Source organism: Aulonocara sp. 'chitande type north' Nkhata Bay, linkage group LG18, assembly GCF_057382095.1.
Source record: "Aulonocara sp. 'chitande type north' Nkhata Bay isolate Kocher_YH1m ecotype deep benthic linkage group LG18, A_spYH_male_GT1.1, whole genome shotgun sequence".
NCBI classification, from domain to species: Eukaryota; Metazoa; Chordata; class Actinopteri; order Cichliformes; family Cichlidae; genus Aulonocara; species Aulonocara sp. 'chitande type north' Nkhata Bay.
In genome coordinates, this window is record NC_141361.1 from 1,719,842 (window position 1) to 1,731,891 (window position 12,050).

Sequence of the window (12,050 nt, forward strand, 5' to 3'; positions counted from 1 at the left end):
TCTTCCACTGCAGCACAATGACCAAGATTCAGTGAGCGGGGCCAGTTACATTTTGACATCATAGTTACAGTTCATCTCAGCCAATCAAATAGTTTTGTGCCTCCACAGCAGCTCCTGTTTCCTGCTTCATTTCTCTTTCGTCTTTGTCATCAACCCAATGACAAAAACATATGTGAACTGCTTCAGTCTTTCCAGTCATGTCAAGGCTTCCAAGGTCTTCAGTGAAATGATGACTGCTGTATCTTACACCATCCATTTTACATCTTTTGCAGGATACATAGATAAATGCACATCACTGTGAGGAGGGAGGATGGAGCACTTTTCACTGTGTGCAATCACAAGGACCCAAATGTTCCCCATCACTGAGCTCCTTAAGTATATTAAGGGTTAAGTTTGACATGAACAGAATTTTTAACAAAACAGAATTTCTCTTGGTTATGATTAGAGACAAAAAAAAAAGTCGAACAATGAATTTAAATCAAAACTAAAATTGAAAAGAACAAAGTTAACAGTAATAAGTTAAATCATCTCATCTAAATGAAAGTATGGAGCACCAGAACATCTGATTTAATAGACAATAGGCCAAATATTTAACATCTGCATATAATAAAAATGTATTAGCGCTCAGCTAAACGGTAATAATAATTAACAAATATTTTATTCAGGCATTACTTTGTGAGGGATTTTTTTGTATTTAAACTGCGTGAAAACATATTTCTTTTATTTATTCTGAACTCACCAAATCCAAACAGTAACTCCTTTTATAAAAATGAGATTTACAAATGTCATCTGAGTCTGCGGTGCTGATCGGTTTAAGGAGGCAGTGGATTCAAGATAGGAAACACAGTAAAGTTCAATGTAAGAAAACCATTCAGATCATTTCAAAACAGAAAAGCAAAATTCAAATGAGAATATCTGCGATTTTCTTGTTTTCCGTGGATGTAGAAAAAAATTGATTTCAGCTGGAAACTGATTTGAAACAGAGAAATCTTCGACAGCGGAACAGTTAAAGGTAAATGCTCTCTGCCGGAACAACAACCGTGTGACACCAAGCGGAAATAAAGAAAGGAAAGGCGCGTGTGTGAACAGAGCCGGGAGTGTGGGACCGAAAGAGTCAGCACATCACTGTGGTGTTAGCGGCTTTGCACTGACTCACCGAGCTCTCTGTAATACTTTACATTCATTAATAAGAGAGAGAGAGGGGGAGGTGCGTTAACAGTCCCGCTCTGTCGGAGCTTTATCACGTGACACCAGGCGGAAGTAAACAAAGGAAAGGCGCTAAAACTGTTAGCTTTCCTCTTGTGTGACTGAGCAGAGACTCTTCTGTTGTGTTGTTGTTGTGTGAGCTGAGTGTGTGAGCTGCGGCAGCAACGATGCCTTCAGTTCAGTATCTGAGAGAGTTCATCAACGAGCGACTAACTGCTGCTGCTGAACAAATATTCTTGGAGTTTGAAAAAACGATCGTCCAGTACGAGGAAGAGATCGACCGTCAGCGCAGACTGCTGGATATCACCTGGAAACCCCAAAATCAAGCTGCACAGGACAGGTGAGTGTCCCTCTGAGGGAGCATCCTGATCACAGCTCTGCGGGACGTTTCTGATTGTGAGGGTTAATAAAAACCCGACTGCATCTTTTGCATCCCTGCTGCTGTTACAGATTAACTGGTGATGATCAATGTTGGGTTCATTTAGAGAGAAAAGAAAAATATGCTCAAAGTGGATTTTCTTAAATTTATTAAGCAGTTGAAGGCTCAAGTTAAAATAAAATAAAACAAAACAACTGCTTCGCTTAGGAGGCCAAAACAATCCAGCCTTGTTGGGGTTTGAACAGCCGGTTCCGCTTCCTTAATTCTTCTATAAGGGCCAAGCCAGCTCCGATCAGCCAGAACCCTGTTATCATGGTTCCGAATAGGTAGATATCTTCAGCACTCAGGCTCACCCGAGCCCAGACTTCTCATTGAGAAAAGGATGTCAATTTCATTTAGGGACCAGTTGATCAAATCCGTAAATCCTCTTTTAGGTTTTAGAGAACAGACTGTGAGAGACTGTTCCAGGGAAAGTAATACAAACAAACACGAGACTAGACAAGGACACAAGAGGCTAAGCAGGGAAGCTAAGGGGGAGGAGAAGGAGAGGAGAAAAGTGCGACCGCCTTCGTCAAGAGCAAAGAGAAGTTGATAGAGCCAGAGCCAGATGTTTGTCAGAAGGTAATCTGGCTCTATCAACTTCATGCACTGTGGCACTTGGCCACAGGTGGCGCTAGTTGACTTTCCTACATTTGAGTGCACACAAAGTAAACTGCACGTTTCAGTTGTGAGGTGAAGACGCTGAAATCGAAGTAGTAAAACATACGATAACGAAGACAAGATTCTCCAGTAACTTAGTTTGCTGTTTCAGAAAGCTGCTGATCTCAGACATGCACAGCTTCAGCTGCATGAAGAGCACATGAGATTTTCTCTGACAGCATTAAATTAAACCCGATTAAGGTCAAAGGTAATCATTTATATGTTGAACTAAAGGCTTCAATCTAGAATTTCTCCAATATCTACAATATTGTATTATTTACCATAAAGTACTTGAGAGTCATTCATACCAGAGTAACCAGAGAGGATGTATATTTATAAGAAAAAAGAAAAAGTTTACTTTGCCTTGTTTGGTATCTTCTTCTTTCTTTTTAGCCTCAGGCCTGACAGCCGGAGGTGTATCACTCCACCTGGCGACAGCGTTTGCTCTGTAATCTGCCTTTGGTGGCTTTTTGGCAGCAACTGTGACATTCAGCAGTTGCATCATTGTTTCGACACACACAACAAAGCTATTGACTACACTACACACTAACTGCACACTCCAAATATCATAAATCTCTCACATCACAATGTGTATGCTAGCGGCTAATGTAGCTAACAAATTACCAACATAGTGCTGTTAGATGTTGTAGACATTGTTACGTTTCGGTGTTGTCAGTGTTTTGTTTTTTGCGTGACTGTCATGTATTTCCTGTTTTACTTTGAAAGTCTGTGTTATCTTAGTGTGTTCAGTTTACTTTTCCTTGCCTCGTCAGGTCTAATTTGCCCCAGCTGTGTTTCCCTCCTGTGGTCCCTTCCCTGATTGCTCCTTCTATGTATTTAAGCCTTGTGTTTCAGTATGTCATGGTCGCGATCTCCCCCCCGTGTTGTAAATAAATAGTTTGTTGTAAATAGTTGTGAATGGGTTTGTCAATGCTTTCGTTATGGGATATTTTCATTTTGGGATTTTGGTGGAGAGCCTTCGTGGTTTTATTTTCCTTATTTCTGTTTTTCTACGTTGCACCCCGGTTGCCTAGGCCGGGGTGTAACAACATATAACATTTTTTGTTTGTTTGGGGGGTTTGGGTTTTTGTTTCTTTGTTTTTATAAATAGGAGCAATGTGGTTGTATTTACCTTAATTTAATGAGTCATCAGTGGGAGCAGCCGGGCTACATAAAATCTAAAGGTCGGCGATTTCGTGGTCACGTCCAGCAGGTGTATGGGCGGGAAAGTAATGTAGACGCTCCACCTCAAGTAACTACTGCGCAGACTCTGACAAAAACTTGGACCCACCTTATCTGCAATACTTCAACAGTTGTAAATGCACTAACAAAAAACAAAATCAGCTATAAGTTACATCCAACCCTGGGTCGCTGTTTTTCTCATAATCTCTTGAGATTCTGTAAAGAAAAGCAGATTCAAAAAAAAAAAGGAGCTCTCAGTCTATCATCATTACCTTTTCCTCATTTCCTTTTTGTCCTGCCAGAACTCCCACAGCAGCCTGTCTGTAAGGACGAGGAGGTTCTCCCTGAGCCACAGCTCTGGAGCCAGGAGAGGAACTCTCTGCACCAGGAGGAACCAGAACTTCCACATATTAAAGAGGAACAGGAGGAACTCTGCACCAGTCAGGAGGGTGAGCAGGTTGGACTGAAGGAGGAGATTGATACCTTTATGGTGACTGCTGCTGAGGAAAGAGACCACCATGAACCAGAAGCAAACAGTAACCAGCTCCCTTTTCAAACCTCTCCTATAGATGAGAGCCAAAATCACGGAGGAAGTAGGAATTTAGACTCAGGGACAAATAGTAACTTAGAAAGTCAGAGTAATTCTGACACAGGTAACGAGTCTATAACATGTAATCTTTGTGGAAAATCCTTTAAGTGTAAGTACAGAATGACTCGACATCAGAGAATCCACACAGGTGAGAAGCCATATTCTTGTGAAACGTGTGGGAAAAAGTTTTGTATGTTATCAACACTTAAAGGCCATTTGACTACCCACACAGGTGAGAAACCATATTCTTGTGAAATATGTGGGAAAAGTTATACGCGAAGCAGTGGTGTGACCATACACATGAGAATGCATACAGGTGAGAGACCGTACCATTGTAAAACATGCAGGAAAGTGTTCTCAAGTAGTAGTCATTTATCGGCACACAGAAGAACGCACACAGGTGAGAGACCGTATCATTGCAAAACATGTGGGAAAATGTTCACGTCTAGCAGTCATTTATGGCGCCACATGAAAACCCACACGGGTGAGAGACCGTATCATTGCAAAACATGTGGGAAAATGTTCACATCTAGCAGTCATTTATGGCGCCACATGAAAACTCACACAGGTGAGAAATCGTAGTCTTGAAACATTTAGAGAACAATGTCTGAGAAGCCAAGCGTGGAAGAATATCTGAGAATTTATACAGGTTCACATGAGTACTTTCAGAGTTTAGATACCTTTAAATACCATGTTTATCATGTATAAGGCAGATTTAACCCTGTAAGACCCAATCCATCAATTCTAAAAATAAATAATTTTTCTGGGGCGGGGCTGAGATGTTTAATAACCCTTATAACAAAATCCACATTTTTAATGTCATGTTGTTTATGATATATAATAGAAATATACTTTTTGTTTCCCTTTTGATAATTTGATGTTTTTGTTTTGATGAGATGGAGGTCTTAGAAACTAATGTAGCAAATATGACACTAAGGGTGTTATAGGGTTAATCTGTTCTCATCAAATGCGTCAATGAAAATATGGTGACTATCAAAAAATGAATTTTAGCTGTTTTATTTATTGATATATTTCTCTGTGGCAAAGTTGAAACTCAATTTGAAGTACAACGTTCTGGAATGGCCATCTCAGTCCCCAGACCTGAATATTATTGAAATCTGTGGTGTGAGTTAAAGAGAGCTGTCCATGCTTGGAAGCCATCAAATCTGAATGAACGAGAGATGTTCTGTAAAGAGGAACAGTCCAAAATGCCTTCAACCACAATCCAGACTCTCATTAGAACCCACAGGAAGCGTTTAGAGGCTGGAATTTCTGCAAAAGGCGGATCTACTAAATATTGATTTCATTTCTTTTTTTTGTGGGGCCCAAATTTATGCACCTGCCTGATTTTGTTTAAACAATTTTTGCACACTTTCTGTAAATCCAATAAACTTAATTTCACTTCTCAAATATCCCTGTGTGTGTGTCTCCTATATGATGTATTTAACTGACATGTTTTATTGTAACAACCAACGATTTATACAGGAAAATAATGACTATTAACAATGTTACCCAACCTTTTGCATCTCACTGTATCACTTTTGGTTATTCCATTCATTAAGGATGACATATTTTTTCATTTTTGTTTTTTGTCGTTTTTTAACTTTTGCGTTTTGTAAGAATGTAGGCGTGTTGTGCTAATGGGATCATCAGGTTGGGTAGGCAGGACCAGCATGGGGGAGGGTCTTTGTTTTGTTGTGTTTTATGTACACTGCAGTAACTAATGGATGAATATTTTGACAGTAGTAAAGCAGAAAGTTTCGATTGTGTCCCTTGGAATCTTCCAGCCTTGCTCAAAGACCTCGTTCCTGTAGCTGCACAGGTGTTTCTCTGCTCGTCAGCACAGTGTGAGGAAAAGGTGTTTTTCCTGCATCATGGGGACCTTCCAGAGCTCATCTTTCATCCAGCACCACTTTACAAGAAAGGGTTTTAAAAAAATGGACTAAAATAGACTAGGGTTAAATGAAGATAATGGTTTACTTGCATTGTACTTGTATCCTTTCTAACCGTTGAATAGATTTTTATAGGTTATTTCTGTTAGCTTCTGCATGCATTAAATTAAAGCACACCTGCCATTACTTTATTTCATTACTCGGACTCCTCCCACCTGAATGCTGTCATTGTAAAGCCACTTGAGCTCGGTCCTTAAGATGTTTCAGATTAGGGATGGGCGATATAGCCAAAGTTCATACCTCGATATTCTGGAACCTGATTGGCTCAAAGAAGGTGGGCGAGAAGGTGACTGGACTAACATGATGTCAGCAAAGAGACTGACCGTGTGGGAAAGTGGCAGTAATGTCTGAAATGCAGATTAGCAATTACAGACCTTCCCAAACAAACTTACACATAAGCGTCATACTCAAAGCATTTTTTCGCTGTAAAAATGAACGAGAGAAAATACCTGAAAACGACAAGAAGTCTTGAATAATTCCTAATAATTGAAGCTTTCCGCTGGAATTTTCAAACCGAATCTGTGATGATCACATGGGATGTTGTTTTTAGATAGAATACATGTATTTAAATAAGCCGGTTTTGCATTTTAGCTGTATTCATGTTTTTTCTTTGCACGTACTATGAATCCCAGTTCCCTCCTCTTTGAAGAGTAGTCAGATATCTGTGACCTGTGACCATTCCTGCAGCAGAACGCTGCTGCAGGATTGCTCTCCCCCCACTTCAGGACACCTACACCAGGAGATGCCGGACTAGAGCAGCGCAGATGCTGAAGGACCCATCCCATCCTGGCAACGAACTGTTCCATCTTCTGCAATCCGGCAGAAGGTTCCGCATCATCCAGACAAGGACAGAGAGACTCAAGGGGAGCTTCTATCCCCAAGCCATCCGGCCTCAGTGAAAGAAGCCATTTATGTCCACTGTGAGCGACCATCTTTGAACAGAGGCGGTGGTTGACCCTTAGAACTGAAGAAGCTTCTCGGATGAGAGGTGAAACATCTTCAAGCCACTTAATCAAGTCCAGACGCTTTTCTTTCCAAGCTCCTTAGAATGCTCTTTCTCTACCCGCCACCCGCCCCTTTTTCTTGCACAAGTTGAGGAGCATGTCAGGTTACATTTCACTGTGTGTTATACTTGTATAACTATGCATGTGACAAATAAAGAACCTCGAACCTTGAACAAACAAATAAACTCGGTTGTTCGTGGCAGTTTTTTACAGCTCAGGAGCATTTCTAAACGCAAAACTTTCTTGTGATCTAAAGATCTGAAAGAGAGTATTACTTTGATACTTGGCTGCCAGCTAAATACAGAATCTACCTCAAGGTTCTATTATTTGTTTAAACAAATAATGAATAATGAAATGTAACCTTGAGGCAAGGTTACACTTCAGATCTCCTCCAGATCTCCTTTGCAGATCTCCTCAAGCCTATAGTGTTGTAAATGACCTACTAATTTTATTCAGGTCTGTTGCAGCAGGGACACATGCAAAAGTTTCAGGACATACAAATAAAGCTCACTACTCTCAACTTGAATCAGTGGTTTAACAGTGTGTGGCTCCCTCTAGTGGATGTTGTGGAGTATTCTGTTGTCTTTGCTCCAAAGGTTTTTGTACAGAGTTTTGCTGTTTCCTGTCACTGTGGGCCTCACAGCACAGTAGTACACAGCAGAGTCTGTCGCTGCAGCAGAGGAGATCTGAAGACTCATCAGTGTTTTATCTTCACTCACTCTAAACGTTATTCCAGGGACTGGATCTGACAGTTTCACTCCTGTTCCTAAGTGAGAGATCAGGAATTTTGGTGGTTTTCCAGGATATTGTCGATACCAGAATAAATAATCATTCCCATCAGCAGCTTTGGAGTATCTATAGGACAGAGTAACAGTGCTGCCTTCTACACTGAACACTTCTTTGTTGGTTGGAGTGAGATCTTCACAGCTGACACCTAAAGGAACAGAAACATGTTTTATTCTTTTATAAATCATCACAATTCAAATGTGTTTCTTTAAACACACAGATTGTAACGTACCTGTTAGAATGGTGAGAATCAGTAAAGAAAGTGCAAAATAGTCCAAAGACAACATGTTGAATGAAGGTAAAGTTTATGGTTTGTGTTGAACTCTGTTGAATGTGGAGGTTTCTCTCTCTTCTAGTTCAGTAACAGCTCAGCTCCTCCCTGAATCTCTCCTCCTCTCTGATCTGGATTTGAACTTCTCTCACTTCGTCTGGTGGAAATATATCGAGTGCGGGAGAGAGTATGAGCGTGCAATTCAATTCAATTGCACGCTCATAGCGTTTAAAGCGTGGAAGTACTGACCTTACTTTGAGTTTGATTCCATAAAAAGTGACAAAAACATTAGTGTCCGTTTTAGCGATGGGTATCGAAAACCGGTTCTTGTTGAAAACCGGTTCCCACTGTTTCAATTCCTTGGAATTGATTCCCTTATCGATTCCAGTCGCCCTGAATGACGTCACCACGTTGCAAAGCGTCATTTACCTGGCAGGAAACACGGCGCCTAAGCGGCTCAAACGCTCAAAAGTTTGGTTATACTTTACGAGAACAGATGACAACAGGGCAACTTGCAATACTTGCAAAGTAGATACTTCATTTAAGGGAGGAAACACTACGAATATGCAAAAGCATTTGCTCACAAAACACACGATGACCTCAAATGAATGTCGTGTTTTTAATTCCGCTCCGGACTCGTGAATCTCAACCCAGCAGCAGCGGTAACGTTTGCACGTCCTCTCCCGTTAATGCGGCAGGTAAATAATCAACTAACAGAGCATCAAGGTGAGCTCGGGAAATCATTCGACTTTCCGCCCCAAAACACCAACGACATTACACAACAACACACGCGTTTCATCATCATCCCTCGCAGAGCAAGGTAACTCATTCACACCGCACAACCCATGTAAAACTGACATGAAGTGAGCAGCCACCAGGCCCAGGATCCTCCAGCAGCCACCAGGCCCAGGCTCTTCCAGCAGCCACTATGCCCAGGATCCTCCTGCTCCACCAGGCCCAGGATCCTGCAGCAGCCACCAGGCCCAGGCTCTTCCAGCAGCCACCAGGCCCTGGCTCTTCCAGCAGCCACCAGGCCCAGGCTCTTCCAGCAGCCACCAGGCCCAGGATCCTCCAGCAGCCACCAGGCCCAGGATCCTGCAGCAGCCACCAGGCCCAGGCTCTTCCAGCAGCCACCAGGCCCAGGCTCTTCCAGCAGCCACTAGGCCCAGGATCCTCCTGCTCCACCAGGCCCAGGATCCTCCAGCAGCCACCAGGCCCAGGCTCTTCCAGCAGCCACTAGGCCCAGGATCCTCCTGCTCCACCAGGACCAGGATCCTCCAGCAGCCACCAGGCCCAGGCTCTTCCAGCAGCCACTAGGCCCAGGATCCTCCTGCTCCACCAGGCCCAGGAACGTTAAGATGCCGCCTAAGAGGAGCAACGTTAATGAGGAGGAACTGGAGGACATAAAGAAATCCCTAAACTTTATGTCTGAAGAAATAACAACAATTTCAAAACAACAAAAACTGATACTCAATTTAATGGATGATATTAAAGAACTAAGAAGGCAGAGCGAGGAAAAGGACAAGAAGATTGCTATGCTGGAAGGACGGGTGTCAGATCTGGAACAATATTCAAGAGTAAATGATGTGATAGTGACAGGACTGGAAACCAAGCATCAGACATACGCACGGGTAGCAGCAGCAGAGAGAGGGGAGCCACCCGAGCAAGAGCTACGCTCTTTGGAAGAGCAGGTAATGGCCTTCTTTAAAAGCAAAGGTATAGAAATGGACAGTAAAAATATTGAGGGATGCCATCCTCTTCCGAGAAAAAATCAAATACCTGCCATTATCATCCGTTTTGTTAATAGAAAACAGAAAAAAGAACTGCTCAAGCAAGGAAGAAAGCTAAAAGGTACAAATGTTTATTTAAATGAACACCTAATCAAGAAAAATGCAGACATTGCAAGACAAGCAAGAATATTAAGAAAACAGAAGAAAATACAGTCAACTTGGACGTCAGACTGTAAAATATTCATTAAGTTACATGGAACACCAGAGCAGGCTAAGGTTCTAGTCATCAAAGAGATGACGGAACTAGAAAAATATAACCGATAAATGCAAAGCAGTGCTAAATATGATGTGACCGTCCAAGTGCACAACCAACGCAGATGTCTGACAATTTTCAACTAACAACTCATATAGATATTGAAAATAAGACATTGATGTATGACAGCAACATAGATCCTGATTGTAATTTCTTTAACAATAAGACAAATGAATGCAATTATTATACAAATGAGCAACTTAAAAAGGAATTCAAGGTAGAACAGGGTATAACAATGGTTCACTTTAATAGTCGAAGCTTATATGCAAACTTTCAATCCATCAAAGACTACATAACACAGTTTGAACAGCCATTCAATGTGATAGCCATATCGGAGACCTGGATAACTCCTGGAAAAGAAGAAGACTTTAAAATAAATGGATATGAATTCCTTCATGTAGACAGGATCAACAAGAAAGGAGGTGGGGTGGCACTTTACATTGATAAAAACCTAAAGTGCAAAAGAATGGGAAGAATGACAACTGTTATTGATGGAGTGATGGAATGTTTATCAGTGGAAATAATTATAGAAAAAAGGAAAAACCTAATTGTCAGTTGTATATATAGAACACCAGGATCTAAGATTGAGATATTTAAGGATAATATGGAGGACTTATTTACAAATATAAATCAGAAAAGAATGTTTATTTGTGGGGACTTTAATATTGACTTATTGAATCCAAATCATAATAAGAGTACAGAAGAATTTATTGATTCCATGTACAGCATGGATTTATTTCCACTGATAACAAGACCGACCAGAATAACATCTCATTGTGCAACTCTATTAGATAATATAATTACAAATATAATAGAAGGAAAGATAAAAAGTGGGCTGTTAATCAATGATATAAGTGACCATTTACCAGTCTTTGCATCTTATAAATGCCATTATAAAGTGAACAACGATGGACATAAGATTATTTACAAAAGAATAAGAACAGAGAAGACCTTAAATTGTCTTAGAAATGAACTTTTAAAGCAAGATTGGAATATTGTATATGAACAAACAGAAGTTAATAAAGCTTACGAAGGATTTTTAAGAACATTTAACACATTACTTGATAAAAACTGCCCAGTAATTGAAATCAATAGGAAACACAACTATGCAGGAAGACCATGGATGACAAAAGGACTACAAAATGCCAGCAAAAAAAAGAATACCTTATATCGAGAATTCATAAAAAAGAGAACAATAGAAACTGAAATGAAGTATAAAACTTACAAAAATAAATTAACTAATATAATGAGATCCTGTAAAAGAGAGTATTTCATTAAAAGGTTAGAACACAATAAAGATAACACAAGAGATATATGGAATGTATTAAACAGAATAATCAAAAATGAATCAAGGAATAATGATTACCCTGGGTACTTTATAGAAGGGACAAGAAGTATTAATAACATGGAGGAGATAGTAAATGGCTTTAATGAATTCTTCGTAAACATAGGGCCAAAACTGGCAGAAGAAATAAAGGTTGATGGAATAGAAAGGGACACTGGTGAAAATATTGAAAGGAATAGTAGCTCAATGTTTTTAAGAGCAGTGGAAGAGAAAGAGATTTATGACATGGTTAGAGGACTTAAGAACAAAACCAGTACAGACTGGAATGATATTGATATGGTAACGGTAAAGACAGTTATTGATGGTATCGTAAAACCATTAAAATATATATTCAACTTGTCGTTTCAAAAAGGAGTTTTTCCACAAAAAATGAAAGTTGCTAAAGTTATTCCCATTTACAAAACCGGTGAAAGACATCATTTTACAAACTATAGACCAGTGTCAATACTCTCCCAGTTCTCTAAGATACTGGAAAAACTCTTCATAAAAAGATTTGACAGTTTTGTGGAAAAATATGAATTAATGACAGATAGTCAGTATGGGTTCAGAAACAACAGATCAACAGCTTTGGCACTGATAGATTTAATGGAAAAG

The 12,050-nt window shown here is 40.3% G+C and overlaps 1 protein-coding gene and 2 pseudogenes across 3 annotated transcripts in view; 2 read left to right on the forward strand and 1 right to left on the reverse strand.

Annotated features, from left to right (window-relative positions):
* The window catches only part of LOC147307576 (uncharacterized), a 293,817-nt pseudogene that overhangs the window by 173,981 nt on the left and 107,786 nt on the right, over nt 1–12,050 (reverse strand). The window lies entirely within an intron of this gene.
* LOC147307585 (uncharacterized) lies at nt 1,068–5,850 on the forward strand (annotated as a pseudogene). Its single transcript, XR_015126028.1, has 2 exons — nt 1,068–1,546; nt 3,769–5,850. The product of XR_015126028.1 is annotated as an uncharacterized LOC147307585 (transcript).
* On the forward strand, nt 9,427–10,562 carry LOC147307586 (uncharacterized). Its single transcript, XM_086271923.1, has one exon. The coding sequence runs from the start codon at nt 9,427–9,429 to the stop codon at nt 10,120–10,122; it is 696 nt and encodes a 231-aa protein (XP_086128049.1). The 3' UTR covers nt 10,123–10,562.

What these genes read in the sequence shown, in the direction of transcription:
- LOC147307586 (XM_086271923.1), top strand. Translation starts at nt 9,427, where the DNA reads ATGCCGCCTAAGAGGAGCAACGTTAATGAGGAGGAACTGGAGGACATA.